The sequence below is a fragment of the Pteropus vampyrus genome, unplaced genomic scaffold (genome assembly GCF_000151845.1).
Source record: "Pteropus vampyrus isolate Shadow unplaced genomic scaffold, Pvam_2.0 Scaffold194, whole genome shotgun sequence".
In the NCBI taxonomy this organism is placed as follows: Eukaryota; Metazoa; Chordata; class Mammalia; order Chiroptera; family Pteropodidae; genus Pteropus; species Pteropus vampyrus.
In genome coordinates this window covers 2,474,518-2,500,661 of record NW_011888975.1, presented here as the reverse complement: position 1 = coordinate 2,500,661, position 26,144 = coordinate 2,474,518, and the positions used below count along the sequence as shown (strand labels likewise).

At 39.8% G+C, this 26,144-nt stretch overlaps 2 protein-coding genes across 5 annotated transcripts; one reads left to right on the top strand and one right to left on the bottom strand.

Annotated features, from left to right (window-relative positions):
* Nucleotides 1-14: 14 nt before the first annotated feature.
* On the top strand, nucleotides 15-11,293 carry BLZF1 (basic leucine zipper nuclear factor 1). The gene is made up of 6 exons (XM_011371735.2): nucleotides 15-1,629; nucleotides 3,209-3,636; nucleotides 4,950-5,149; nucleotides 6,011-6,139; nucleotides 8,401-8,620; nucleotides 10,256-11,293. Exons 2-6 carry the CDS (start codon nucleotides 3,250-3,252, stop codon nucleotides 10,439-10,441), a joined length of 1,122 nt encoding a protein of 373 aa, XP_011370037.1. The 5' UTR covers nucleotides 15-1,629; nucleotides 3,209-3,249; the 3' UTR covers nucleotides 10,442-11,293.
* Nucleotides 11,294-13,900: 2,607 nt separating this feature from the next.
* Nucleotides 13,901-24,963, bottom strand: CCDC181 (coiled-coil domain containing 181). Of its 4 annotated transcripts, none has more exons than XM_023537561.1 (6): nucleotides 24,875-24,963; nucleotides 20,043-20,182; nucleotides 18,002-18,940; nucleotides 16,075-16,221; nucleotides 15,255-15,409; nucleotides 13,901-14,243 (listed from the first exon to the last, which is right to left on the bottom strand). In XM_023537561.1, the coding sequence occupies exons 1-6, from the start codon at nucleotides 24,897-24,899 to the stop codon at nucleotides 14,081-14,083; spliced, it is 1,569 nt and encodes a 522-aa protein (XP_023393329.1). In that variant the 5' UTR covers nucleotides 24,900-24,963; the 3' UTR covers nucleotides 13,901-14,080. The 4 variants fall into 4 exon arrangements, with proteins under 4 accessions (XP_023393329.1, XP_023393330.1, XP_011370036.1 ...); XM_023537562.1 differs by having other exon boundaries at nucleotides 24,737-24,949; XM_011371734.2 differs by having other exon boundaries at nucleotides 24,773-24,949.
* Nucleotides 24,964-26,144: the final 1,181 nt, after the last annotated feature.

Here is a 26,144-nt window from a genome sequence, read left to right as displayed (position 1 = left end):
ATATTAGAATGTTATTTGTTCTTTCCCTACATTTCACTGCCTTGGGGAAGGCAGTAAGAATGAGCCATAAACCTTCGATATGTTTTAATTCTTTGATAAGTGGTCACAGATAGAAGTAATGTTGATGAACAGTTGGAGAATTGTTTTGTTGATTCCCATCAGTGGAGAAAGACGTGGGTCGATGTTTTGCTTTCCTTAAGCATCACTCATAATTATGGAGCTGGTACCACAGATCGTTGTCTCCCACTTGAGAGGAGGTAACTGCTCATGAATGTGTCCTGGATTGTGCCTAGTGCATATGTAATAAAGGTTTCTACATGTGTCACAAGGAAAAATAGAATTATAAAAGGTAAGTTACTGGGTGAGAAAATGGAAGGCCCCCGACTCCCGCTCTCCTCCTCGCCCATCATGTTAGCTAGAAGCGCCCTCGTTACAGAGAGGGAGCCGCCACGTGCTGTATAGGTACTCATAAAGGCTTTGGTACTCACAAAGGCTTGAGTAGGTAGAACGTTTAAATAAAGTTAAAACTAAATTTTGGTCGAACCAAGTTGGTTGACTCTCTTGATTGGAATTTTATGACGTATTTTGTTTGAAAAGATTTCTGTTCAATGCCCGTTGATGTTTCAATCTGTAGTTAATTTATGATTCTACATTACTTCGAAATACCAGAATGTCTTAGTGTTAAAATTAAATCAGCATGAGATAGAGCTGGACAAACTGAAAAGCAGATTTTACAAACATGGGAACAGGCCTTTATTTTTAAAACAGTTCAGTGGAAATTCTCCTTCTCAATGCTGATGTGCTACAGTGCGAACCAGTATACCAAACCCTTTATTTTACTTTCTGAAGTATCACTTTGTTCATCTTTTTGAAAGTAGAATTGGTCCTAAGGCCCAAGGGATGTTTTAGTTAACACTTATTATATAAATGACAAAACATTTCATTGTAACGTTTTGTAATTTAAGACACTATAGTCCTGATGTCTTTCCACCTCCTATCTAAGTAACATAACTTGGGATTCCAAGTGCATTGCCATATATATAGGAAAAAGTCCCGAAAAAGCTTGTAAATGAAAAAATTGTTCTAGAATCTGGAGATATAACTTTGTAAGACTTTAATATAAAAGCATAAAAGTCAGAATTATACTTTATGCCATTAATTAAACTTTCTTCCCGTAAGATCCAAAGTTTATTAGGGATGTTTAAAAATAATAATAATAAAAGCAATAGGAGCAAACATTTAGTGAGTGCTTCCTGTGCCAAACAGCATTCTAAACACTTGGCGTAAATTCGTATTTACTGCGAAGTCCTGCATTAGATCATGGGCATCACGAGAACCGTCGCTGTGTGTGCTCGTCCTTCATGTGCCTCGTTATCACTGTTTCGTCAAGGATAGCGCGCTCGGAGCGAGGCGCTCTACTAAGTATAGCAGTAAACAGGACACGAAGTCCATACCTCGTGGCACTTACATCCTGCTGGAACTCCTGTCCTCCATCTTGCGCTTCCTGTTCTTTCTAGTATGTCATCCGTTCTTTCTAGGCTCGAAGCCACTACTGTCTGGAGTCAGTGAAGTTAACCCTTCCTTGGAGAAAGGCATCTCAGTGAAACTCCTTATGCTACTCAGTTTGAGGTGAGGCAGAAGTGGGGAAAGATGTTTCTGCGATTTGCCTGGAGCAGTGGTCATGCAGTAGTGAGCATAGCTGCCTTCTGAAAATTATCCGAAGCAAGGATGGCTAGCCAGGTTTGGCTTGTAGGAGGGAAGGTAATTTATTTCAGTTGAGCAGATTAGTTTGGTAAACGTGTGTGGCAGTGTAGTAAGCATTTTGGAAGAAAGGGTTAGAAGGTACCACTTATTGAACACCTGCTAGTTACTTGTGTGAACTTGGACTTCAAGACACTTAAAGAGGCAGTATATGCAGTGGTTAAGGCCTCAGTCTTTGCAGACAGACTGCTCAGAATTGAATTCTGTCTCTTCTACTTAATGGCTGTGTGGTGTGGCCCTCAGCCAGTTTCTGAGCCTCTTTGTTCCTCATTTTCTTCATCTATGAAATAAAGCTGTTCATAGCTACCTCAAGGCCTATTGTAAGGATTAAACGAGTTATATGTAAAGTAATTAACATAGTGTTTTGTATATGGTCTTTTGTAAGTGTTGGTTATTTGTTACTTAATATTTTCTCATTTAATATTCAAGTTTAATACTACCCAGATGTCAATATTATTAAATTCATTTCATACAAGTTAAAAGTGAAGCTAAGATAATTGTAGGATTTTGTCCAGGTTTGTCTGGTAGTAATGGTGGTACTTCAAACCCAGATCTGGCTAATCCCGAAGTTCATCTCATTTCTGTAACACCAGGTACCGTCCACTTGCCCTCAATGTGCTTATAAGACCTATTGGGAAAGTGAAATTAGCATGTGCAAAATCCTTAAAATGATCACTAGGGTTCACGGTTAAGTTTCAAACTGAACGCGAGTGAGTGCAGTGTGTGCTGCAGGCAGTCAGAGGGTGGGAAGATTTACTACACAGTGGAGCTGAAGCTGACTCCTTAGGGTAACTTAGAATCACAGTGAGTGGCGCAAAAAAAAAAAAGAGAGGGGGAAAAAAGCCATTTAAGAGAACAAGAAATAGCAGGAACAAGGGCCTGATTAGAGGCCTCGGAGAGAAAATACTGAATAGTCGGGTTGGGTAGTTTGTGCAAAGCATTCTTTGCCAAGAGTTCGCAAAAACAGATGAGTCTATTTTAGGTAACAGGTTCCAAATATGTGTATATCTAGCCGATGCTTACATTTAGCTAACATCGTGGTCTACAGTGTGCCAGGCACTTGATCGTTTTGTATTTTCTTACCACAACCCTGCGGCACAGTTGTAACCATCTCCGTTTTGCAGATTAGGAAATTGAGATTCCCGGAGGGTTAAATCGTTCACCTCGGGTCATGCCAGGAAGTGGACGGAAGTCAGGACCAGATACTCTGATTCCAAGCCTTGTGCGTTTTCTAACAAGACAGAAACCATTTACTTAAGGGAAGCTTGAACCTGTGGGACTTCGTTCGTCTTTTTTTGGACACACGGTGGTTTTGAAAATTACTTTTTACTCTGAATTTTTCCATTCCTGGTAGTGCCAGTAATTCGGAATGTAGGGTAAAGCGGTGTCGGCCTTCTCCTGGCATTTCTTTTCAGTACGTAGTTAGGCTGTGTTCTCCCTTTTTCAGTCACCCCCGCTTCGGCCCCAGTCCGAGGAGCAGGGGATGGAATGGAAACAGAGGAGCCGCCTAAAGCCGAGATCACCGCCGGAGTCCACCCCACAAAGCTTCCCGCCCTTCAGAATCCGCGGAAGAGAGCGGAGAGCCCGGGAGTCCTTCAGCTGGGGAAGATTCTCACTGAAAAAGCAGTGCAAGTCGAAGCTGTCAGAATATTAGTGCCCAAAGCAGCCATAACCCACGTCATCCCCAGCAGAAATGCAAAGGTGCAGTCTCTAGGGCTTCATAAAGGAGAGCTCCTTGGTCAGGCAGAGGGAGCTGTGGAGCCTCGGAAGGAGCTCTCAGAGGTGAAGAACGTATTGGCAAAGCTCAAGAACTCTGAAAGGAGGTTACTCCAGGACAAAGAAGGTCTTTCGAACCAGCTCCGAGTGCAGACAGAGGTAAGAACCGCCTCGCGGGCCCCAATGCGGATGCTCTTCACACCTGGCCCTTTCTAAGCCCGCGTGTTCAGAAACTGCACTTCCTCTCGGGAAGGCAGTTGCCATTCGCTATAGCCCGTCATCTCTCTAGAAAGCTTCCTCTTAAATTTCACATTCTCTCTCAGGGCCTCTGGTAGAACTAGATCATGTTGGGAACTCATACTCTATACCAGGTAGGTTGAAGATGGGCGCGTAGGTGCTCTGGGCAAGACCACCTAGTGGTGAGGAGGTTACAGTTACAAGCTTCCAGACCGAGTCAGCCTTTGAAACTGACTCATTAGCAACCCCTGTTTTAAGGATCCATAAATTCCAAGCCCTTTTACCTCTGTACCTAATGCTTGGAATAAAGAGAATGGCGCGGTAAGTAGTGGTCTCATCATCACAAATGGAAAACTATGTATCGTGCTTAACTGTGTTTCTTTAACCTTTACATCTTAGTAAACACTGCCTCACCCTCCACTTCCTTTCCTATTAGACGGACATCCTTTTGCTAGATGTTAGTCGTGCTGACACCATGGTTAGTGTTGCTTTCTCAGATATATTGTAATACATGTTTAAATGACTAATTTCTAATTATAAAAGTCATATTTATTTATGAACATGTTGGAAAATACAGAAAAACAAAATAGTACCACCTATAATCAGACCATGCAGATATAACTGCATAATTATATGTGCTATTTTTGTTTTATAACCCGCTTTTTTAGTTATTAATGTTTTCTTATGTCACAGAATATTCTATCACAATATCATTATTAATAGTAACAGTGTTCTTCAGTGGCTGCACAATGTACCAACACCTGTTATTGGACATTTACATTTATATTTTTTGCATTTACAGTAACAATGTACAGAATGTGCTTGTCCATACCCTGAATACCTTCCTTTGCTTAAATTCTCAAAAGTGAAACTCCTAGGGCACAACAAAATTAATTTTTAAATGTTGAATAATATTAAAAATCACATAAAACAGTCTGTCATATTTTTTAACAAAATTTATTTTTTTGTTTTTAAGTGTTGACTGGAAACAGTTTGTAATTTTTACGATAATGATTTATACTCTTTAGAAGAGGCTCAATTTATAACCACATGGGTTACAAACCACATGGTTTGTATATATATATTATGAAACTTAAGTATTTAATATCACTTTTTGATCTACACTTTAAGTAATGGAGGCACAAATTACACAAACATTTCTCTTTTGTTCATTTTGCTACATTAAAGTCACTGACACTACTTTGAGCCTGTTACATTGATCATATGCCTTCTAGGTCAATCGTGAGTTAAAAAAGTTGCTGGTGGCTTCTGTTGGGGATGATCTTCAGTATCACTTTGAACGTCTAGCGCGCGAGAAAAATCAGCTTATTTTAGAAAATGAAGCTCTAGGGCGAAACACAGCTCAGCTTGCCGAACAGCTAGAGCGGATGTCAATACAGTGTGACGTATGGCGAAGTAAATTCCTCGCGAGCAGGTATTTTCTGTTTTAAGTGGTATTTCCTGTGCTAGTTTTGGTCTGTCAGATTTTGACCCCTAACATGAGAAAGTAGATTGTCGTGTGAAAAATCCTGACCCAAGTTATTAAAGTACTTCATGTATAATCGACGATGTGAGTGCTCCCCGCTGTGGATGGGCATGCAGTCTCCCTAAATGGAGAAGTGCTTTCAGAAAGAGCCTCCCTCATCCCAGCAGATGATGCTCTTGAATTAAATTCCATCATCTGCAGATTTCTCACAAAACACCACAGGTGTCCAGGCTGTACTTTCGTTGATGAATGACCTTTCAGGAAGGTGTTTCTTCGTGTCTTAACGTCTGTGATACTTCCTAGTAATTGACTGTACTCTTAAAGTCCGTTTCTCATTGTGCTGGGATAGGGCGCTCTTTGGGGAAATGAACTTCCTGTTCATCGTCTTAGCATGAACGTTAAGTTAATTCTCACTGAACAGCTTAAGAGGCAAGTCTATTGTACAGAGTATCGCAATATGTAACTTTTTTAACATCTTGATCAAAACTGATAGTAACATTCTAAGAGCAATAAAAGTCTGGAGTAAGATTGTTGAGGTACATTCCAAAAGTCACTGCATAAGGAAAGTAAAAGAACCGTTTCCTTGGTCATTCTGTAAATGAATATTTTAATTGAATCCCTTTAATGAGTTCTCAGCTCATTAGTAGACATTTTAAGCGCTTCCTAGTGAAGATTTAAAAACAGAAGTAGTTTGACTGTGTCAGAGCTTCTTTGTAAGCTTTTAAAGATGACAGTCACAAAGGCAGCACGTTAACTCCTCTGTCCTGTTACTGTCAGAGGATTCTTGCGTAAGAGCCGAGTCTTTTCCAGGGTTATGGCGGATGAGCTGACCAACTCCAGAGCGGTTCTGCAGCGCCAACACCGTGATGCGCAGAGTGCCGTACGAGACCTCCTGAGTGAACGGGGACAGTTCCGGCAGGACATGGGCGCCACCCAGAAGTATGGCACTTGTTTACATTTTGAGCTCTTCTACTTTACCGTGCAGTTTCTGTTATTATGATGATTCTTTAGTGTTTCTACATTTAATAACTTATTAAACATATACTTCAGTAGCATTTCAAAATAGATGCCTAGGAGAGGGAGGAAGACTAAAAAAAATAGCAGATGTGCTTCTTACATTCTTAATTGGGGAGAGAATTAGTCATATCTATAAGAGAAGCAATCCCTAGATTTCAAAGTCGTTTTTGGTTCTGTTTGTAGCACTTTTGTGTAATTTTTGGTGAAAACCAAAAAGTACACCTGTCTTTCCTTTGGAAAGAGATCTTTTTGATGACCATTCTACAGCATTAGAGCTTACGTTCACGTCCATCTGCTCCAGAACTATCAAAATTGATGGTCTTCCTTAAACGTGCTTTGTGCTGCTGTATAATCGATTGATTGCAAATCGAATCAGTAAAGGCAAAGAGGAGCTCGTAGGGGAAATTGTAAGAATGAAAACAATGTATCAAAATACCAGACTTTGTAGGAGGCAAAGTAGTGTTTAAGAGGAAAATTTATAACTTTAAATATTTGTTTTAGAAAAGAAGATTGGTCTCATCGGTAACCTAAGCTTCCTCCTTAAACACAAAGAGCAAATTAAGCAAAAGAAGAAAATGGAAAGGATGAGAGCAGAAATAAGTGAACTAGAAAGCCAAATCCTGGTTCTTGGAAAAGATAAATTTTTCTTCTAAGTATAATTGCGGGGGGGAGGGGGGTGGAGAAAGATACACATAACCCGTGTCAAGAATGAGAAGGAAGAGGGGTACACTACAGATTCTACAGACATAGAAAAGGTAACAAGGGTATGTTACGAACAACTCTGCCAATAAATTCAACAACTTAAACGAAATGGACAAACTCTTTACAAGGCACAAACTACCGAAGATAACCTAAAAAGGTGTAACCTATTAAAACAATTGTATTTGTAGTTAAACCCTTCCAGTAAACGCCAGGCCTAGATGGGTTTACTAGTGAATACTAGTAAACATCTAAGGAAGAAATAAAACCAAATTTACACAAACTTCTAGAGAATAGAGAAGTGGGGAACAATTTCACCTCATTGTATGAAGCTAGCATTATCTTGATACCAAAACCAGACAAAGATGTTGCAAGAAAAGTATAGAGCAATATCTCTCATGAATGTAGATGCAGAAATCCTTAACAGAACTTTAGTGAATCAAATCCACCAATGTACAGTCATGCGCTGAATAATGATGTTTTGGTCATAATGGACCCACAGTGGTCCATAAGATTACAATGGAGCTGAAAAATCCTGATCACCTAGCGACGTGGTAGCCATCATAAGGCTGCAGTGCAGTCGTTACACGCGTTTGAGGCGATGCTGGTGAAAACAAACTTACTGCGCTGCCCGTCACATGAAAGCCTAGCACGTGCAATATGTACAGCCCATGTACTAGGTAGTGATCATAAGCGACTGTGTTACTGGTTTGGGTACTTACTCTACTGCACTTTTTATCATTTGAGAGTATACTTTTTTCACTTAGAAAAACGTTTGCCGTATGCTCTGCCAGCGGCAGCCTCATACATCTTGTGTCTCTTTTTGCATCGTTTTCTCTAGTGCTTGAGTTGACCTCGGGGTGTTTTGTGCAGTCACCTGCTGTCCAGGCTTGCAGCCCAGGAGCAGTAGGCTGCACCGTAGCCCGGGTGCGCGGTAGGCTGTGTCACCCGGGTCTGGGTGAGTGTACTCAGTGATGTTCACACGTGACGAAAACGCCCAGGGACGCATTTCTCAGCACGTACCCCTGTCGTTAAGTGGTGCGTGACTGTATACAGAGTTTTAGACATCATGTCCAGGTAGGTTTTAGCCCAGCGATTTTAGGTTGGTATATCATTCAAAAATCAATTAATGTAACTCACCAAAAAAAGAAATACCATATAACTATCTTAGTAGATGTACAAATCAAATCAGTAGTTCTGTACTACTAAATGAGCAGCGTATTTATAGTATACTTAGAGCATACGAGCATATTTTACCTCTGCTAAAATACAACAACTAAAAACAGATCTGTTCAACGATGTCCAGACAATAACCTAATAAACCGTTAGTGCTTTCTGTAGTCTAACTGATTTTACCAGACTTCCTGATTTATTAAACTCTGAAAGATAAGGGAGAAAGAAACTATGCTTTCACAACTGTTTCACACTTACTTAGTGTTGCCGATTCCCTGTTAACGCTCAGTGGCCCTGTGTGTCCTGCGCAGGTTACTGGGGGAGCTGCTCGTCTCCCTGCAGTGGGGAGAAGCGCAGACTTCCTGCCCGGGCGCGCAGCCCCGCAGCACGGCGGAACTGGCACTGATAAATCACAAGCTGGCAAAAGCAATACATGCGCATCTTCTGGGAAACGTCGGCACCAGTGGTCAGAAAAAGATTCTGTCAGCAGATGAATTCTGCAGCACCCCAGCAGAAAAAATGGCTGAAACGGTAAGATGCTTCTGTGACGCTCTGGAACGTTTACTGCTGTCCTGTTCTCCTGGAAAGTGCCTGGCGTTGGGAGGTGGGACATATGGGATCGCAACTCGATCTTATGCTAATGAGCTTGTGACCTGGGAGAAAATTATTTCCTCTTCTGAGCTTTAATTTTCTCAAACAGTATTACTGTGTTCATAAGGAGAAAAATGTAATTGTTTCAGGAAGGACCTATTTTTTAGCTACCGATCACTGGTAATCCTCTTCTTGAGTTCATTTTGATATGCAAACTACTATGTAGAATTTTTAATTTAGTAACCATGAGTAGGTAATAGATTACTTCTGCCCTAAGAAATGATGTCATTCCCACATGTAGATGTGAACGTGCAGACCTGGTGCCTGCAGATAGGCCGTGCGTCTCACGCCTCTGACATTCTTTTCCTTCTGCCTCCACTGTCCGTCCAGCACCTCGCAGCCTTTAAGAATCGGCCCTCCCTGCATCTCGCTGGCAACCTCGGTGTTCCTTCCCCCAGGCTTCCGTTGCGTTCTGCACGTACATTTATTATAGCCTTTTAACAAGTTATATTGCGATTGTTTGATTCTCCATCTCCCCAACTATAAGCTCTTTAAGGGCGGGGACTACATCTTATGGTTCCTCAAGGTCTGGCATAATCCTTTGCACATAATAGGTACTCAGCTATTTACTAAGTGAATCACTACCTAAAACTAAACTCATCATCTTTATCTTTTCTGTTCACATTTTGTATTCGCTTTGCTGGGAAATTGTGTCACTGCCTACTGCAGTCGCTGCCAGTGGCATCTGGTATAGCTGACTTGCTCCTTCTTTCTTGAAACACTCTCTTCCTGTGGCTTATGGAAGCACCGCTTTTCACAGCTCCTCTAGAAATGCAGTGCCTACCTCCTCTGCTCCGTCACCCGCCCTCACGCGGTGACGGTTGGGAGACTATGAAGACGAGAAACAGGATCTGCGAGCCAGAGTCGCCGTGTGTCCTTGCCCTTACTTGGAGAATTTTTTCAGCCCAAGAGTCCCTCCTGTTGTGGGTCTCAGTGAAGGAAACAGGAGGGGGAAAGTCAGAGCTGAGACCTGGGAGAGCATGGCGTCCATGACACCCGAGGGACAAGAACACGGTGGTTAGCATAGTGTGTTTGTGGAAATTAGAAACAGAAATGAAAAGCCATTTGTTTAATAAGTGATCGACAACTCTGAAACGAGATTTCAGCAGAAGAGTGAAGGTGGGATCCTGGTTCCACGCAGAGGCACGAAGGACTCAGGAAGGTCGTGGGCATGTAATGCAGTGCTTAAGGGTACGAACTGACCTCACTTAAGGTAGAACTTCAGGTGTCATCTTGTTTTCTGGTTTTCATCAATAGCCATTAGAGAACATTAATGTCTTCATTTTAAAAAAAATAGGTACACTAGGTAATGTAATAACTAGACGTTAAATTTAGAGCTTTTCGAGGAAAGGGACACGTTCTCTAAGCAATCAGATTCACCACTCAGATGTTATGTGTATGGCAGTGACACATTAATGAATGGAACTTTATGGGTAGTTAGTTAGACATCAGTAAAACAGAGGGCATTTACAGTCCCTACTGGATACATCTGACATTACTTCTTATTTTCCTTAGGTTCTGTGCATTTTGGACCCAGCTACCTGTACAGAACACTCACCTGATAATCCATTTTCTGAGTCTTCACCAACCACCTTGCTTGCTACGAAGAAAAATATTGGGCGATTTCATCCCTATACTAGATATGAAAACGTAACTTTCAATTGCTGCAGTCACTGCCAGGGAGAGCTGACTGTGCTTTAGCGTTCAGCATGCTGGTGGCATGCCACGGGCACCTGCTCGTCACCCACGAGGCTTTATTTGGGAGCGGGGATCACATACTGCTAGAAGTCATCTCACTTTCTCTTTAAATAATACATGTCCCCGGAGATGGTTCATATACCAGACTCCAGATTACCCTTTCTTAATGTCTCAGGGTAAGAAAAGAATGAAACTGGGCAGGTCAGTTTCGAGAATGCTCTCAAGCATTACGTGATGCTTTTCCTAAAGGACTCTAAAAGGAAAAATTGTATACCTTTTAGGACCTAAGTTACCGTTTATCTTGCTATATATATTTATAGGAGCAGATTGAATTTAGTTTGATCAGAATCCAAGCCTGGTACACGACAGCCGCGGGGCACGTGCAGCCGCGCCGTTCGCTGACTGGTCTGCAGCGGGTTTCTGCGGAGCAGCAGAGCGGAGGGGATGAAACACGGGCCGCAAAGCCTAAAATACTGTCTCGCCCTTCACAGAGCGTTTTCTGACCCCAGCTCTGAAGTCGTGACGGCTGGCGGGGCGCTGGGGGACGGAGTGTCCTTGCCCTTTTCAGGCTGCAAAGGAGGCTTATGAAACTACTATAGGTGAAGGGAAATCTTTTGAAAATAAATGCTATATGATAGGAACATCCATCCATTAATTTATATTATGTGATAGCTATTATTGTACAGAGTTTAGTTTGGGATGATGAAAAATTCTGGAAATGGAAAGTGGTGATGGTTGTACAATATAAATGCACTTAATGAATTGTCATTTTAAAAAATCAATTTTATATATATTTTACCAGAATAAAAAATAATGTATACCCTTGTAACTTCAAATTACAGTACAGTTCTGCAATGGTTGGTTTAAGAGTGTCTATAATAACTATAATAACAACAACAATAATAATTAACTGAACTAAACAGAAAAAAAAAAAAAGATCTCAAAACAGCAACCTAACATTATACCTTAAGAAACTAGAACAAGAAGAGCAAACAACCCAAAGCTAGCATAAGGAAGGAAATTAAAATTAGAGCAGAAATAAAATAGAGAATAGAAAAACAACAGAGTATCAAGGAAACCGAAAGTTGGTTCTTTGAAAGGATCCACTAAATAAACAAACTTGCATCCAGACTAAGAAAAGAAAAACATGCAAATAACAAATCAGAAATGAAAGTGGGGACATTATTACCAACTTCATATAAATAAACAACTGTACACCAACAAATAACCTAGATGAAATGGATAAATTCCTAGAAACACAAGAATTACCAAAAATGACTCAAAACAAACAAACTATGAACAACTATGACAAGGAAAGAGATTAAATCAGTAATTGAAAATCTCCCGACACCAAGAGTGAGCTCGAATGTAAGCTGTGGGTGCTGTATAACAATCGTGTGTCACTGTAGGCTCACTGGTCGTAACAAGCACCACTCTGGTGAGGGATGGTGGTAGTTGGGGAGGTTGGGGAAGTGGGGGAGCAAGGGACATATGGAGACTACTTTCTGTTCAATTTTACTAGGAACCTAAAACTTCTCTAAAAAATAAAGTCTACTAAAAAAGAAAAACCTCCCCACAAAAGTCCAAGACCAGAAAAGTTTCACTGGTGAATTCTACCAACTGTTTAAAGAATTAATATCAATATTTTCCATCTCTTCCAAAAAAATGAACGAAGAGGGAACAGGGAACACTTTCTAATGCATCTGTGAGGCCAGTTTTCCTCCGATACCAAAGCCACACCAAGACCACAAGAAGAGCATCCACAGACCAATATCTCATGAATATAGATGAAAAAAATGCTCGACGAAATACTAGTGAACTGAATGTAACAAGATAGTAAAGGAATTACACAGCTTGACCAGGTGGTATTTATCAAGGGAATGCAAGGTGGTTCAACACAAGAAAATCAACCAATGCAATATAGCACATTAAAAGAACAAAGGAGATAAATCACAATCATTTCACTTGATGCAGAAAGAGCATTTGATAAAATCCAACATGCTTTCATGATCAAACCATTCAGAAGAGAAGAAGAGGAATAAGAAGAATAGAAGAATAAGAATAGAACTTTCTCAACTTCATAAAGGGCATTTATGGAAAACCCACAGCTAACATCATCCTCAGTGGGGAAACACTACAAGCTTTTCTCCTAAGATCAAGAGCAAGACAAGGATGGTGACTCACCACTGCTGTCCCACATATGCTCAAAGTTTCAGCCAGATTAATCAGTCAAGTAAAATAAAAGGAATCCGGTTTGGAAAGGAAGAAGTAAAACTATCTCTATTCGCAGATGATACTATCCTGTGTATAGAAAATTCCAAAGAATCCACGCACCCAGAAAAATGTAGCGCTACTAACACATTCAGCAAAGTCACTGGGTACAATGTTAATGCACAAAAAATCATTTGTGTTTTGAGAACAGAATCCAAAAAGAAAATTAAGAAAACATGTCCATTTGCAATTGAATCTGAAAGAATAAAATATCTTTGAATAAACTTAACCAAGGAGGCGAAAGACTGTACACGGAAAACTACAGAACGTTGCTGCACTAAATAAAAAGACATCCTGTGTTTATGGATTGGGAGACAGTATTAAGAAAGCAATGCTACCCAAAGCAATCCCATCAAAACGCCAAACATTTTTGCAAAATGTTATGGAATATTTAAATGTCAAATTTGTTCTTATCTGTTATCTGTGTTTTCTCACCTTGGGTTAAGTGATTAAGGTACAAATGCCTAGGAGGCCAGAACCTGGTCTTCTGAAGCTTTAAGAGAACTCTGACAGTGATCCCCCACTCTCCATCACACCTGCATGTTTACCTTGGTCTTCCACCCCTTAAAAGCTTATCCATGTGAAGGGTGCCAGTCTTCAACACATCGGATTCTCACATAGTCTGAAATGTTTCACAAATGTCTACCGACATGTAACTTTACGACATAACTGAGAGAAAGGATTTTGCGGCCACACAGGTCACTCTGAGCAAACTGCTCACCTCTTTAGTTTCCTCATCTGAAAAATAGGACTGATAGGGTGGTTCTACGCATTGCCTCAAATTACTTACAAAAAACATTTACAATACCAGACACATTATAAACTCTCAATAAGAGTTGGCTAATTTACATACCTAAAATAGCGTTATGCATAATTGTTACCTTTTTTTTTTAAAGAACACATGGAAGTAGGCTTATTTTTATTGCTTAGCTTGCCACATCTGTTTAAATTCAAAGCTGATATAAATAGGACTTTGTATAAGGCCCAGCGCCGGGCTTGTTTAAGAGGTCACTCCTGCCTTATGAGATGTTCTACTGAAAATTTTTAAATGATAATAGAAACTAAGAATAGAAATATGTCCCTCTCTTGTGTTCTTTCTAGCTAGAAATGTTAAAATATTTTAGAAGTAAAGTAATGTAGAGTTCATTTGTGGTTCAGTTTGTTGCGTGGACTAAGAGATGATTCCAACACTGCAAGAGAAGAAATTTATTTTGGTCTAGTTTTTAAGTAAAGATAAATTCATTGTCGACATCACCAAAATCTGCACACCATTTCCGTAACTTACAGCATGCCCAAAGCGCACAGGCCGTAAAAAACGATATCCAAAATGTGGAAGATTGCAGCTTCAAAAGGAGTATTTAATAGATACCTTCAGTTGTAATGATCAGTAAAACGAAAAGCTCTGGCTTCTGCCATGTTGCACAGCTGACTCTGTAACTGTTTAGAATGCTTTGCTTCTAGTCGGAGCTGTCTAGCTCTTTCTTTGACGACTTGCTGCTCTACTAGTTTTTCTATCCTTTTCCTTCTTAGCCATCTGTAGAAAGAGACAGTATCAGATCTGGTGAGTATCAACCTGAAATATACTCTTCAGGCTATAAAGCTATTACTATAGACAAAGGAAATTTAATTTCTTTACATTGAAATGCTATAGTCACAAAAATTACTAAAATATTAAATGAAAAATGTCAGGCTTATACCCTAGGCTCACACAAGAAAGTATAGTTATATTTGGTATCAAGTGTTTGAAATTAAGTTGGTCTTATGATGAAATTGCCAGCATAATTGGTTTTTTTTTTTTTTTTCACCTGGAAAATGGTTATGGGCTAAATACAGATGAGATCATTAATAAAAATAGGCAAATAGCAGAACAGTTTATAAGTATGATCTCAGTTTCTATTTTTAAATCACAAGTGCACAGAAATATCTAGAAGACATGCACTAAGGCCCTAACAGCAGTGATTTCTGGATGACAATGTGACTTGCCTCGCCCATCTCCACAATGCACACTCACTGCTTCGATAACAAAGGGTAATATATTTAAAAAGAAAAAAAAAGGGAAAAATATATAACAACAACAACAACAAAACGTATAAAAGAAAGAAACTTAAGACAAGAGGATTCTACTGACTCCCTCCCCGCATCGAGGCTTGCTGGCGAAATTATGAAACCCAGTCTGTTTCCTCAGACTGAGCCAGGTAAGCCAGGTCTTACCCACATCACTGAAAAGAGATCGGGCTTGCCTTAAATGACCAAAATATGTGCCCAAATCTCCTTTCACTGGGTCTACGCAGATCCCTCTCCTCAGCCTGCCTGCCTTTCTTGACAGAAAAATATTCCTTGGTTAATGCAACTCCTTATTCAGTTTTTCTGAAACTGGTTGTATGTAACCAATCTTTGCCCCATTTCTCTAAGAAATGAACAAATGTACAAATGAATGAATACATACAGCAATGAAATATTTTGTTGTTTTTCCCCAAGCTTCACTGATTACACATCTTTCGAAAATGGCCTGGAGGAAGCAGGCGGCGCCCTGCCTTTGACTTACTGTTTGAAGGCCCTTTCCCGGCCTTCTGTCCCTCTGAGGAAGAATAAGCACTCCTCTTGCTTGCGCAGTTCTTCTGTCTTCCTTTCTTTCAACTGCTCTTCGTGCTTCTTTTTAAGCCATAATCGGAAAGCTTGTTGTGGATCTCTGTTCCCCTGCTAATTACGCAAACAAGATTCTCTTAATTTAAATAAATGGAAAATGACTTTTGAAGGCCCTGCCTGTAAGACCCTACGAGAACACGTCTTACTCATCGCTGCTTCATCGTGACACCAGTCTCATTCCCTGCACTCCTACTGTCCAAATCGCCACACGGCTACCTAAACAGAACGTAGAATCAGTGCTTCCGTCACACCAGCTACACCCACGTGCCTAACAGCCACACGATGGCCCGTGGCTACCTCGTCGGGCGGCTGAGGTAGAGAAGAACATTTCCATCATCACAGAAGGTGCTTCCAGATGGGAGGATAAAAAGAGGTGATCGATCGATCGATCAATCGATCGATCTGTCAGATTCAAAGAAAAATGTGGTAAGGAGACGAGAAAGGATGGTATTTAGGTAGAAGGTGAGAGTTCGTGACGAGACACCTGGAGGAGGAGTATGTCGAGCGGTGACAGTAAGAGCGAAGGACCTGAGAAGGGCTTGTGATTTGCACGTTCAGTGTGACAGGAGAGCTCAGGATCGAACACCAGCCACAACTCATAAACATTACTCCGAGTGACAAGGCAGATGAACTGACCGAACCAGAACGTGAACTCCCGTAAATACAGTCGGCTGTCACACCTGCGGCGGGAACCGACTTTCCGTGCAGCGGTTACTCACCCTGCTGTTCATGTCTTCGATTTGCTTCGCTCTCTGGACTCTCTTCATCTCCACGACCTGCTCCTTCTTCTTTCGCAGCCACGCTTTGAACACCATCTCATTCTCCTTTTTCTTCTCTTTCTCTTCTTCCATTTTCCGTTGCTCTTCCTGGGGGAAAGAATATCGAAAGGCATGAATGCAAGATTGAAAAATCGTATACGAGTTAGAGTACAGAGAGAAAGTCTGAGATCTGAAGTTAGAATTCCGTGCTCCTAAAACTTGCCGTCTAAAAATTGGGTATCCTTTAAAAAAACGAGGCCTCTAATTTGCTTAGGGAGAAAAATGAAGATTTTTTTTTTTTCCAGAGAAACTGTGACGATAAGTCTGCAATCACGTAGGTGTAACGTACCTACGTACTATTCAGGGATTTCTTGGATAACTCCTTTGCTTCCTAGTTTACTTTTGGCATTAAACTCCTTAAATTGCAGAAATATGCAAAAGAAAGAAAAAAACCACCACACTCCGGAAGCACTATACGGTCTCTATAAAAGCACTAACGATGTCTTAAACATTCTTATACTACTGATAAATTTGTTAATTTTGCTAGGTGGCATTGTAGTTACAAAGGAAAATGCTATCATCACTTAGAGATGTATACTGAAGTGTGTGAGTGAGCGAGGATGTGCGTGCTGTCTGGGACTTGCTTTAAAAATAATTCAACCAGAAAGAGAGGAGACGAAGCTAATGTGCCAAACTCTCAACGAATTTTGAATCTGGGTGATGAGAACGTAGGGGTTAGTTGTACCTTTACATGTGTTTAAATTCTTTTATTATTATGCTTAAAAATATTTCAACTTGTGTATATTCATACAGTGATATTTTTTGCTATCAGAAAAATATTTAGACAATTAGTTAACTATAAAAATAAAATGAATTTCTTAATCTGAATTATTCAGCTAATATTGTAAAAGGGAGTCAGTTACTTAAACCAGAAGGGAGGTACTTAAACCAGTTAATGCAGAGCTATGTCAGTGGGAGAAAAGCACACGTCAGCGTGGAAATAGCTAGGAGGCTGCAAACAAGTTGAATGACTTGATTAAAGTCATTTAAACTTTCTAGACTATAGTTTTCTCATGATCTTTATGGTTCCCTCTAATTGTAAAAGTCCACTAACCTGTGATTCTGCTGTGGTTCTATATTTACAGTTAGATATTTTATATGGTTCAATACCATAAGGTATCCAGTGAGACAGAGAATCAGGGCACTGATTTAAATAATTTAGAAAACCCACCAGTTTTGGTACCTGGGGTTTTCAATTATAAAATACTTTTGTTTTAAGAGCAAAAGAAACGCTCAAAAATAATAATTTGGGATTCCATATGACATTCTGGAGACATTTCATTGTTATTAAAATATTCTTAATCTAAAACTAAAATCCATGAAATCAAGGAATTGTAGGTATGGAACACACACACACACACACACACACACTCACACACACACACACACACACACACACACATCACATAATTATAATCCGATTCTATCTGTTGCTTCCTAAACCCCAACACAGTTTTGCCTTCATTTTTCTATCTGACATCTGATTTTCACCTGTCTCATATCAAGTTTACCTTTAGCAGTCACTTATTCTGAGTCTCACCATTACAATGAACGGATCTGACGAAGCCGTCGCTGAGATCTACTCTAGCTCTAAGACAGCTCGTTCACTGCTGTGCTTGGCGAGCCTTACAAGAAAAGACCAAGGAAAGCTTGACGTTTGTTCCACAAATACACATTCTGAACCTTTAACCACTTAATGTAACAACGGAAAAACGAAACAAGCAAGCAAATACATTAAGTACTTTGCAGCAGCATTTCAATTCCTGCTACACCCGCAAAACACGAAAACACGTTCTGCTGTGAGTAGAACACGCTCTTGTGCTCTCACCTCTCTCTTGAGCTTTTCTCTCTTTTGTTCTAGCCGTTTCTGCAGCTCTTTCTGTCGAGTGGAAAGACAATATGTCGAGGTCAATGGCGACACAATCGCAGACCGTGTCCTGTGGCCAGACCTCCTACTCCCCCTTCTTGGATCTGAGCTGACAGCAGAGTTTGGACAAGTCTTGGGGTTAGGTGGTGGCTGAGGGATAAAGGCCAGTGGCCCTTCTGTTGATAAGCCATTGATCTTTGCTACAGGCTCTTCTCTCTTGACACTGTTGACAGATGAATTGGAAGATCTGGGTGACAACTGCTGAGATTCGTTTTCTTTACTATTAACATTATCCATGGGGGGCAAAACTCCCTGACTCTCAATGTCTTGTAAATTCAGAAGTTCAAATTTTCCGTCTCTCTCAACGAGTATCTTCCTATCCTTGTTTTCTTCACAATTTCCATCAAGTGACAGGAGCACATTTTCTTGTCCAAATTCATTGGAAATACATAGCTGTGACAGTTTTCCGGACATGTTACTCTCATTTTCAAAATAATTTTTGTAGTTATCAGTGTCTTCCAGGGGAGGAACTTCCAGGTCAACTAATTTGTCCTTGAACTTGAGTTTTCGCTCCCTTTTATCATTCACGGGTTCTTGATTCTGTAGAAGCTTGTTGGCCTGTATAATTTTCTCCATGATGTACCTCCTCACTTCCTCATCCTCGTCCTCCTCCAGGTCTTTCTGACTTTCCTGTTTGGATTCCTGGAAAGAGTTTTCACTATCTGAATCTGATATGGGATCCAAAGACTGAATACTCGGTACAGAAATGAAGTTATTTCTTCTTGGTGAAACCTCATCCTTCGAAGCTCTGTCAGAATCAGAAAGCTCATTTGTGTGTTCTACTTCTGTTTCATTCTCTTTTAATTCTTGGTTAATATTCTCTTCATTCTCACAAGCCATCTAAAAAAAATAGATATGAGGTTCTCTTTTTAGTAAAAATTGAGATACTTTGTCCATTTATATGTAGAAAATCTGAAATGGATTTTTATGTTCACGTAATTTATTTTATGAATGGGAAAATTTACATGCTTTTTGCTCAAATTTTACTCATAATATTCTAATTCATATTTATGAGCATCCAGGAGAAATATATGACAATAGCACTTCGGGAAAAAATGAACTCTAATTTCAAATTTGATGTTACTCAGTGCTATATTGATATTTAAAATTTTTTATGCTAATGCATGAAAATGTAACTATAAATAATACAATATTATTTTAATATTCCTCCCTGTATAAAATTTTCCTCCCTTTACTTTTTCAGAAGAAAATTTTTTAAATGTTTTTTCCTTGTAATATTTGTGTTCTTCAAAACAGTGTCTTTCTCCCCAAGACCAATAAAGGTCACTGCCTTTGGTTAAGTCCTAATCATTTTGAGGTTCTTGTAATCTCTCCAGATTATTATTGCTGCTATTTTCTGCAGGACCTAAATCCAAATTCCAGATCAATTTTTATCTCTAGATTAGATTTTCTAGAAGAAAAACAATGTAAAAGACACTTTACTTTTTTCTCTATATTCATTCCTCTGAAGAGCTAATTCTCCTAAAGTTTCAAATATTAGGTGAAAGGCCATGTTTTTTATCTGCTTTATTTATCATTTAGTATATGTGCAGCCAAAGCGAGCACACTTTATTTTTCATTTATATTAAAAGTATAACCCCATGATTGTACCCAAGTTCATATAAAGTAGAAATTAACTGTATTCATTTTTACTTTTAATGCAATTGATTACATTACTTATGTAAATTATAATTTTTAAATTATAATTTAGCTTTAAGTGCTAACGTAATCCTGTTCTCTAATTAGCCCTTTGCCTTAGGATACAACGTTTAAACTCTATGCCTCAATTTTCTCATCTAAAAGATGGAAATAATGACACTTGTCCTATGTATATCAAAGAGATTGTGTGAGGTTGAGATGAGATAATATATATGAAACTCTTCAAGAATTATAAAGCACTTTAATGTCATTATGATAAATGGGGTTGTCGGTTTACACATACCTCTATTATGCTGGCACCGTTTTTTTCTTTTTCATTAATTAACCATTCCAGGTCCTTTTCAAAGTCATCTTCATATTCTTCACTTTCTTTTGAATCGGTATCTTTATTTTCATCCATTTTCCGTGCGTTAAAGAGTAGCGCTGTAAGGTGAAGAGATAAAGTCCATGTTACGTCCACCTTAGGGGTAGTGTGGAGTGTGGAGTGTGAAGATCAGTGTCGAAGGTAAGTCCAGTACCGCACGGACACATGAAGTGCGGATCGTTCAGAGTAAGCACGTGCCTGCCTTCTCTGAGAGACCTGCATAGGCCAGGTGCTTCCTAGGCGTACCGCTCTTAACCACCATGCCACTTCCCCGCAATTCCTGAAACCCGAATTTACAAGGAGACCAACAGAGGCAGCGGAGGAGACTATCTGAGGTTTCAAGGAAGATTTTCCACATTTCCTGCACGTCATCAAAACGCCATGTCCAGGCCAGAGCACATGACTTAGTGTCTCAGTCTCTCACTCATCTACATTTCCATATGTTCAAATAAAAACAAATATATCGATTTCCACCCTCAGTTTCTCAGTCCTCTGGTAATTTACATGGCATAAGTATCGTTTGTGATCTGAGAGCTTTTTAACTCAGTAATAACTGCTTGTCATTTACGTCAATGCTGATTGCCACAGAAGTCAAGCTGTCGTCCACTTTAAATAAAACTTTTTTTCATTAAAAAAGAAAGACTCTGATGCCAATAAATAGGGATGTCAGATGAAAGTTGATAAATATTTGTGAAAATGATATAAAAATTCAGAGAACTAAGCTAAAGTTATCTTTAAATTGAGGTCGGTTCCTGGCCCTGGTAATTTTTTTGCACTTAATTTTTTAACAAAAGAAGCATAGAAATCTCTATCTAGAATGTCTCTATATGTGTGTGAACTATATACATGTAAAATACAATTTTGGCAGACATTTGTTGAACATCTACGATATTTCTATATATTCCCCTACAAAGATTATAAAATAGACCTTTGTGCTTGCAGTCTGGTAGAGAAGACAAACAAACGAATGTAGATAAAAACATAAATAAAAATGTAGACAAATGTAATAAAGGTGTATATGAAGGACTGTGGAAGGAAGAAGCAAGCAATTAACTCATTCTAAAATCAGAAATATCAAGGAAAGCTGAGATGGGTTTTGGATGCTGAGTATGAATGTTCATTAGTCCTAGACAAAGGGAACAGCGTGAGGAAGAACGAACAAACAGGGAAGAGCATGGAACTGTCCAGCGTGGCCTGAACACACATGTTCCTAAAGAAGGATGGGGGAGGAGTGAGAAGGTGTCAGTTTGATGTCCTATTATCTTTCCAAAAAGAAAAGGGTTGAGGGAAAGCTGTTTATTTAGATTTAATTGTCATGAAATAGCCAAATGTAGAACTCCATGGCAATAATCTCCATACTTCCCACTATTGACTTAAAAACAAAAGAAAGCCGTGCTCTCTAAATGTACATAGAATATTAGGTTCGGTTTCAAAAGAACAGTAAAAATCTGATCTTCAGGGCCCCAAATACCGAGGACCCTGTTCCTATACCTGCCTTCCTTTGCTCCTACAGTAAGAATAAGTTGCCTAAAACCTTTAGAAATAGAAAGTACAGATGTCAAGAACACATGAGACTTGGGCACATTTTTAAAGAAATAAAATGAGCGATATTATGCCTGAATTAATAAATTATCCACAAACCTTGTTCTGGCCATTAGCTTTATCTTACTCTCCCAAAACATTTGATCAGACTACCTGACCTGGCGCCCATTTTACTCAAGCAAGACATATTTTTTTCCTTCCACTGTTCACCATTGAATGATAGAAAAAGCATGTGGGAGAATGTCTTTCCACCAGCACGAGCTAAGTGATAGGGCTTTACGTGACTGCGTGTAAAACCATTTTAATAGGCTTCAGTGAACACTGAATGAGTTAAAAGAATAATGACAAGACTCAAAATGTCAGAGCTCCAAGGCTGAGACTGTGAAACCAAGAAACATATGACACCCTGTACCCCGTTTCCTGCACTACTATAGTTTAAAGAACAAAAGACAAGCAGGACTAATCCAGGGGCCGAGAAACCAGGAGGAAGGAGGATTCAAGAGAAGGAGAAGGGAAGAAGGTAGGTCATGAGGGTAAAATGCCTTCAATCTAGACTCTGAGGAGTCCTTCAGAGCCCTGGGAACGACAGCCCGGGGAAAACCCAGGCAAGTCGTGAGACTGCTTCACAGCATTTAGACCGCCGCCCCGTGAAGGAGCTTGGGCTTGAAGCACTTCGAGTAGTAAAACTAGTATCAAGGCTGGAAACCGAGGGGCGAATTTTGGCATAACGTAAGACAGAATTTACATTTCCACACTTGTCCTGAAGTGAAGTGCGATGCTTGTTGAGGTACTGTTGTTTCCCTTTCAAGGGAAATGTTTATACCTGTCACTGGGACAGTGAGGTGGCACATCTAGCCCAGAAGACAACCCGGGCATGAATGTTTTAAGGAGACTAAGGCTTTAGAATGAAATGGTTGAGCTAGAGGACCCTAAGGTTTCTTCTAACCTTTTCTATAAGATACAAATTAGCGAAGAACTGCCAACTTATGAAAAGCAAGAGAATTTAAAAAGCAAATGCACAGTGCCATGATAAAGCATATCTAAAATAAATAATCAGTGTCTGAATAACTAAATTCAAGATTTAAAAGCATTCTGAGGTCTGTTTCATTTAAATGTCATCTTGCCTTTGGGTAGTTCTTACTAGTAATTTCCTTACCCTTTCAAGACAAAGTTAATTTTAGGTACAGTGAAATGTTAATTATTCGGCTGGATAAGTACAACTATCTCTAATGTCTCATTGGACTATAATTCCTTCTAGATATTTATTTCCTTTAAAAATACGAAATGGACTTTCTTAAAGGACTCAAAGTAAGGCTGTAAGGTGAAGAGATAAGGTCCATGTTACTCAAAGTAATAATTTGTAAATCAGATGTTGAGAGCAATAATATTTTGAGGTGACCTGGAGAAACCAAATCGGTATATCAGAGTAAGTTTATTGACCACTGTAAGATGGGCCAAATCACACAAGCTGTTATGTCTACTTACTTACAAATTAAAACAAGAGTGTCAGGAATCGTGTGGAATAAACTAAAACTCACTGTGATCCAAAATACGTATATAAATAATACTATTTTTTAGCCGTCACACATGCCCTAGGATAATTAGCTTTCTTTGCAGAGCAGGGATCCTGAAATTTACTATTTTAAGGTGGTTAAGTTACATAACTGTTAGAATAAGATTTCTATAGAACTCTTCAGTTCTTTCCCTTAATTTTATAATAAACATAGTACTGAACTTGTAAAAAGTAAATGTTTGCCTGAATGCTTTAGTAGACATGCTTTATTATTTACAGAGAATCTCGCCCATGTGAAAACTCAAATTTTAAAAGCAAAACACTGCATCAGCATAATAAAAAAGAAAATGATTACCAATTAAACATATTAAGTATTATTAAATCATATTACTAAGAAAGACAATCATAGTTGAAGTGACTCTGAGAAGTACGTGAGAAGTTGCATCAAATTTGAAGTACCATTCTGTTCCTGTAACTTCAAAAAGCTCATGGCTGGTTCCCAAGTAAACAAAGAACATAAAGCATAAACTCTTGTTACCAAGTCCCTTAAGCCTTTTTCAAATGCGTCACGGGATATTCAATCCCCTTCGGTTATTTTAATCTTCATCCTCAGGGTACTGGCCATATGGTACACAGTCAACATACTTGAATAAAAATATACCTTACACAAATGTAATCATCTAATACTTTTTCCTTGGGAGTTGCACATATTTAAATCTCAATGTTTATCATGAGTAAAAACCTATGTAACTGGCGTGGACCAGAACCACCTTCCTAATAGGGAACTGTTGTAAGAGACAGAAATTAATTCCTTCCTCCTGGGCGTCTGCTAAATTCCCTGTGGGTATGTGACTGCAGATCCTTCAGGCTGAGTCTAAGCTAAGTCCTTATCTATACACAATTCTAATAATTATCTTTCAGGATTCAGAACATTCAAATCTAATTCATTGACTCCAGTCTTATCTCATCACCTTTTAAACATGTTTTTTTAAAATACAATAAAATTGAAAGAATGTCAAAAGACAACGCCTTTTAATATAAAGGAAGTACTTAAGCAAAATCGAACCCAAAATAACATCATGAGACCATCTGGCCCATTCTTCTTGCTCGGTCCAAGACTGTGGCTCCTGAGTAAATGGTGTTTCAAAAATTCATAATCTATTACCAAGTACGACGCCAAACAATATTTTACAAACATTAGGTGACCGTTTTCATTCGTATCCAAGGTCTCAAGGTACCACCGACTAAATGAACACCTTAGCCTCTTGGTGGAAGCTAACTAACGTTTTAAGAGCGGGGTGACTTTTCCTTCCTAGGGAGAACTTTGAGAGGGGAAAGCATATGACAGAAGGACAGACTGAGCCACCCCCAGAGGGGTTTCCCTCGTACAAAGCGAAATCAGGCTTCCCGCCAGCGCCAGGCTCCGTGCACCAGGGACTCGGAAGGATGTGGCGCCAACAGAAAGGCTCCTCCCTCTGGTCTTCTACCCCTTTCCTCCCAGCGGTCCGGTCCCAGACGGTTTCCCCTTTCCCCTCTCTCCCCATCAACGTCTCCGCACCATCCTTCCCTTCTCTCCCTCTACAGCCCCTCCTGCCTGGGTAAGATGCAGCGGCCGAGGTCACAGAGACGGCCCGGGGCGCTCGCCTCTCCTCCTCTTTCTAAGCTCTGACAACGAGGCGAGGGAGCCCCTCGGTACCGAGGCGGCCAGGACACGCTGCCATGGCAACGGCGCGCAGCCGCGTCCTCCATCCGGGCCTCTCTTACTGCGGGGCGCGGCGGGCGCGCGCAGGCGCAGACGGCAGCCTGGGACACCTGCTCCTCCAGGCGCGCCCCCTTCCGGGTGCTCGCGGGGCATCCGTTGGGCTGAGGTTTCCAAGGAAACGACCGAGGGCTCTGCGCATCGCCCACAGGTGTCTCGAGCGTTCGTAGGAACTGCCGAAGGTCAGTCTCCTCTCTGGGTTGTGAGTTTTCCCACGTGTACCTGTCTCTTGCCAGCTTTAGAACTTGTGGGAACATCTACAAGTATGTTTCGGTCTATTATTTTCTTCGCTATTAAACGTCAAAAACTAGTTTCAGTTTTCCCTGGTGGATGAGCAAATTGCTAATTAGTTACCAGATTTTTTGGCCCCAAAGTCTCCCCCTCCTGTCCCTCAATCAAAACCCAAACTTTATTTCCCAAGAGAGTGGTCAAGAATAAAAAAAAGATGTAAAATGGTGAACTAGAATGTTCTTAAATCCTTAAACGTCGTCTTTATGTATAAAGGGGAAGCAAGATGAATTTAGATTGCGGCGACAAATGACAGGATTTTACGACTGTCCATTTTCCACCAGAAATAAAGAAAAACGAGGAGAAAGGAAAATATTTACTCAGTACAATCCATAGTGTTCAGTTTCTTTTTTAAAAATCGTTATTAGAATTTCAATTGTTTTATATAATAGAACACCTTTTCTCCAAAAGAAGGGAAATATAAAATTGAATTTTTAGGTACTCTCCAAACTGTAAACGAAGTTTTTAAAAAAGGTCTAAGGTTAAATGAATTTCAATATCCAGTGCACTTCCTAGCGGCAGTATAGCATTTATAGTTGTAGTGACCTAATGTTTCTCCTGCTGCAGGATCAGGCTGAGGCCACACACTAGAAAAAGGCAAAAATATATAGCATTATTGACTATGAAAGGGCAAAGGAATTTTAATCAAATTTCCTTTAGTGACCATGGAGTTACTACCAAGCTAGAGTAGACCTTAGGTTTCAGAACTTCTAGTCTCATTCTTTCACCCATCTATCAGAACCTATTTTTACATTTTGAAAAGTCTTCTCTCTTTGTTGTATACTGGGTACTTTCTTCAGTTGTATTTTCCACTTCACTAATTCTCTCTTAAGCTCTGTCTAACCTGCTATTTAACCTAATTATTGAGCTTTAAAAGCGTTTTTAAAACAAGTGTAAAATATAATGAACATATAGAGCA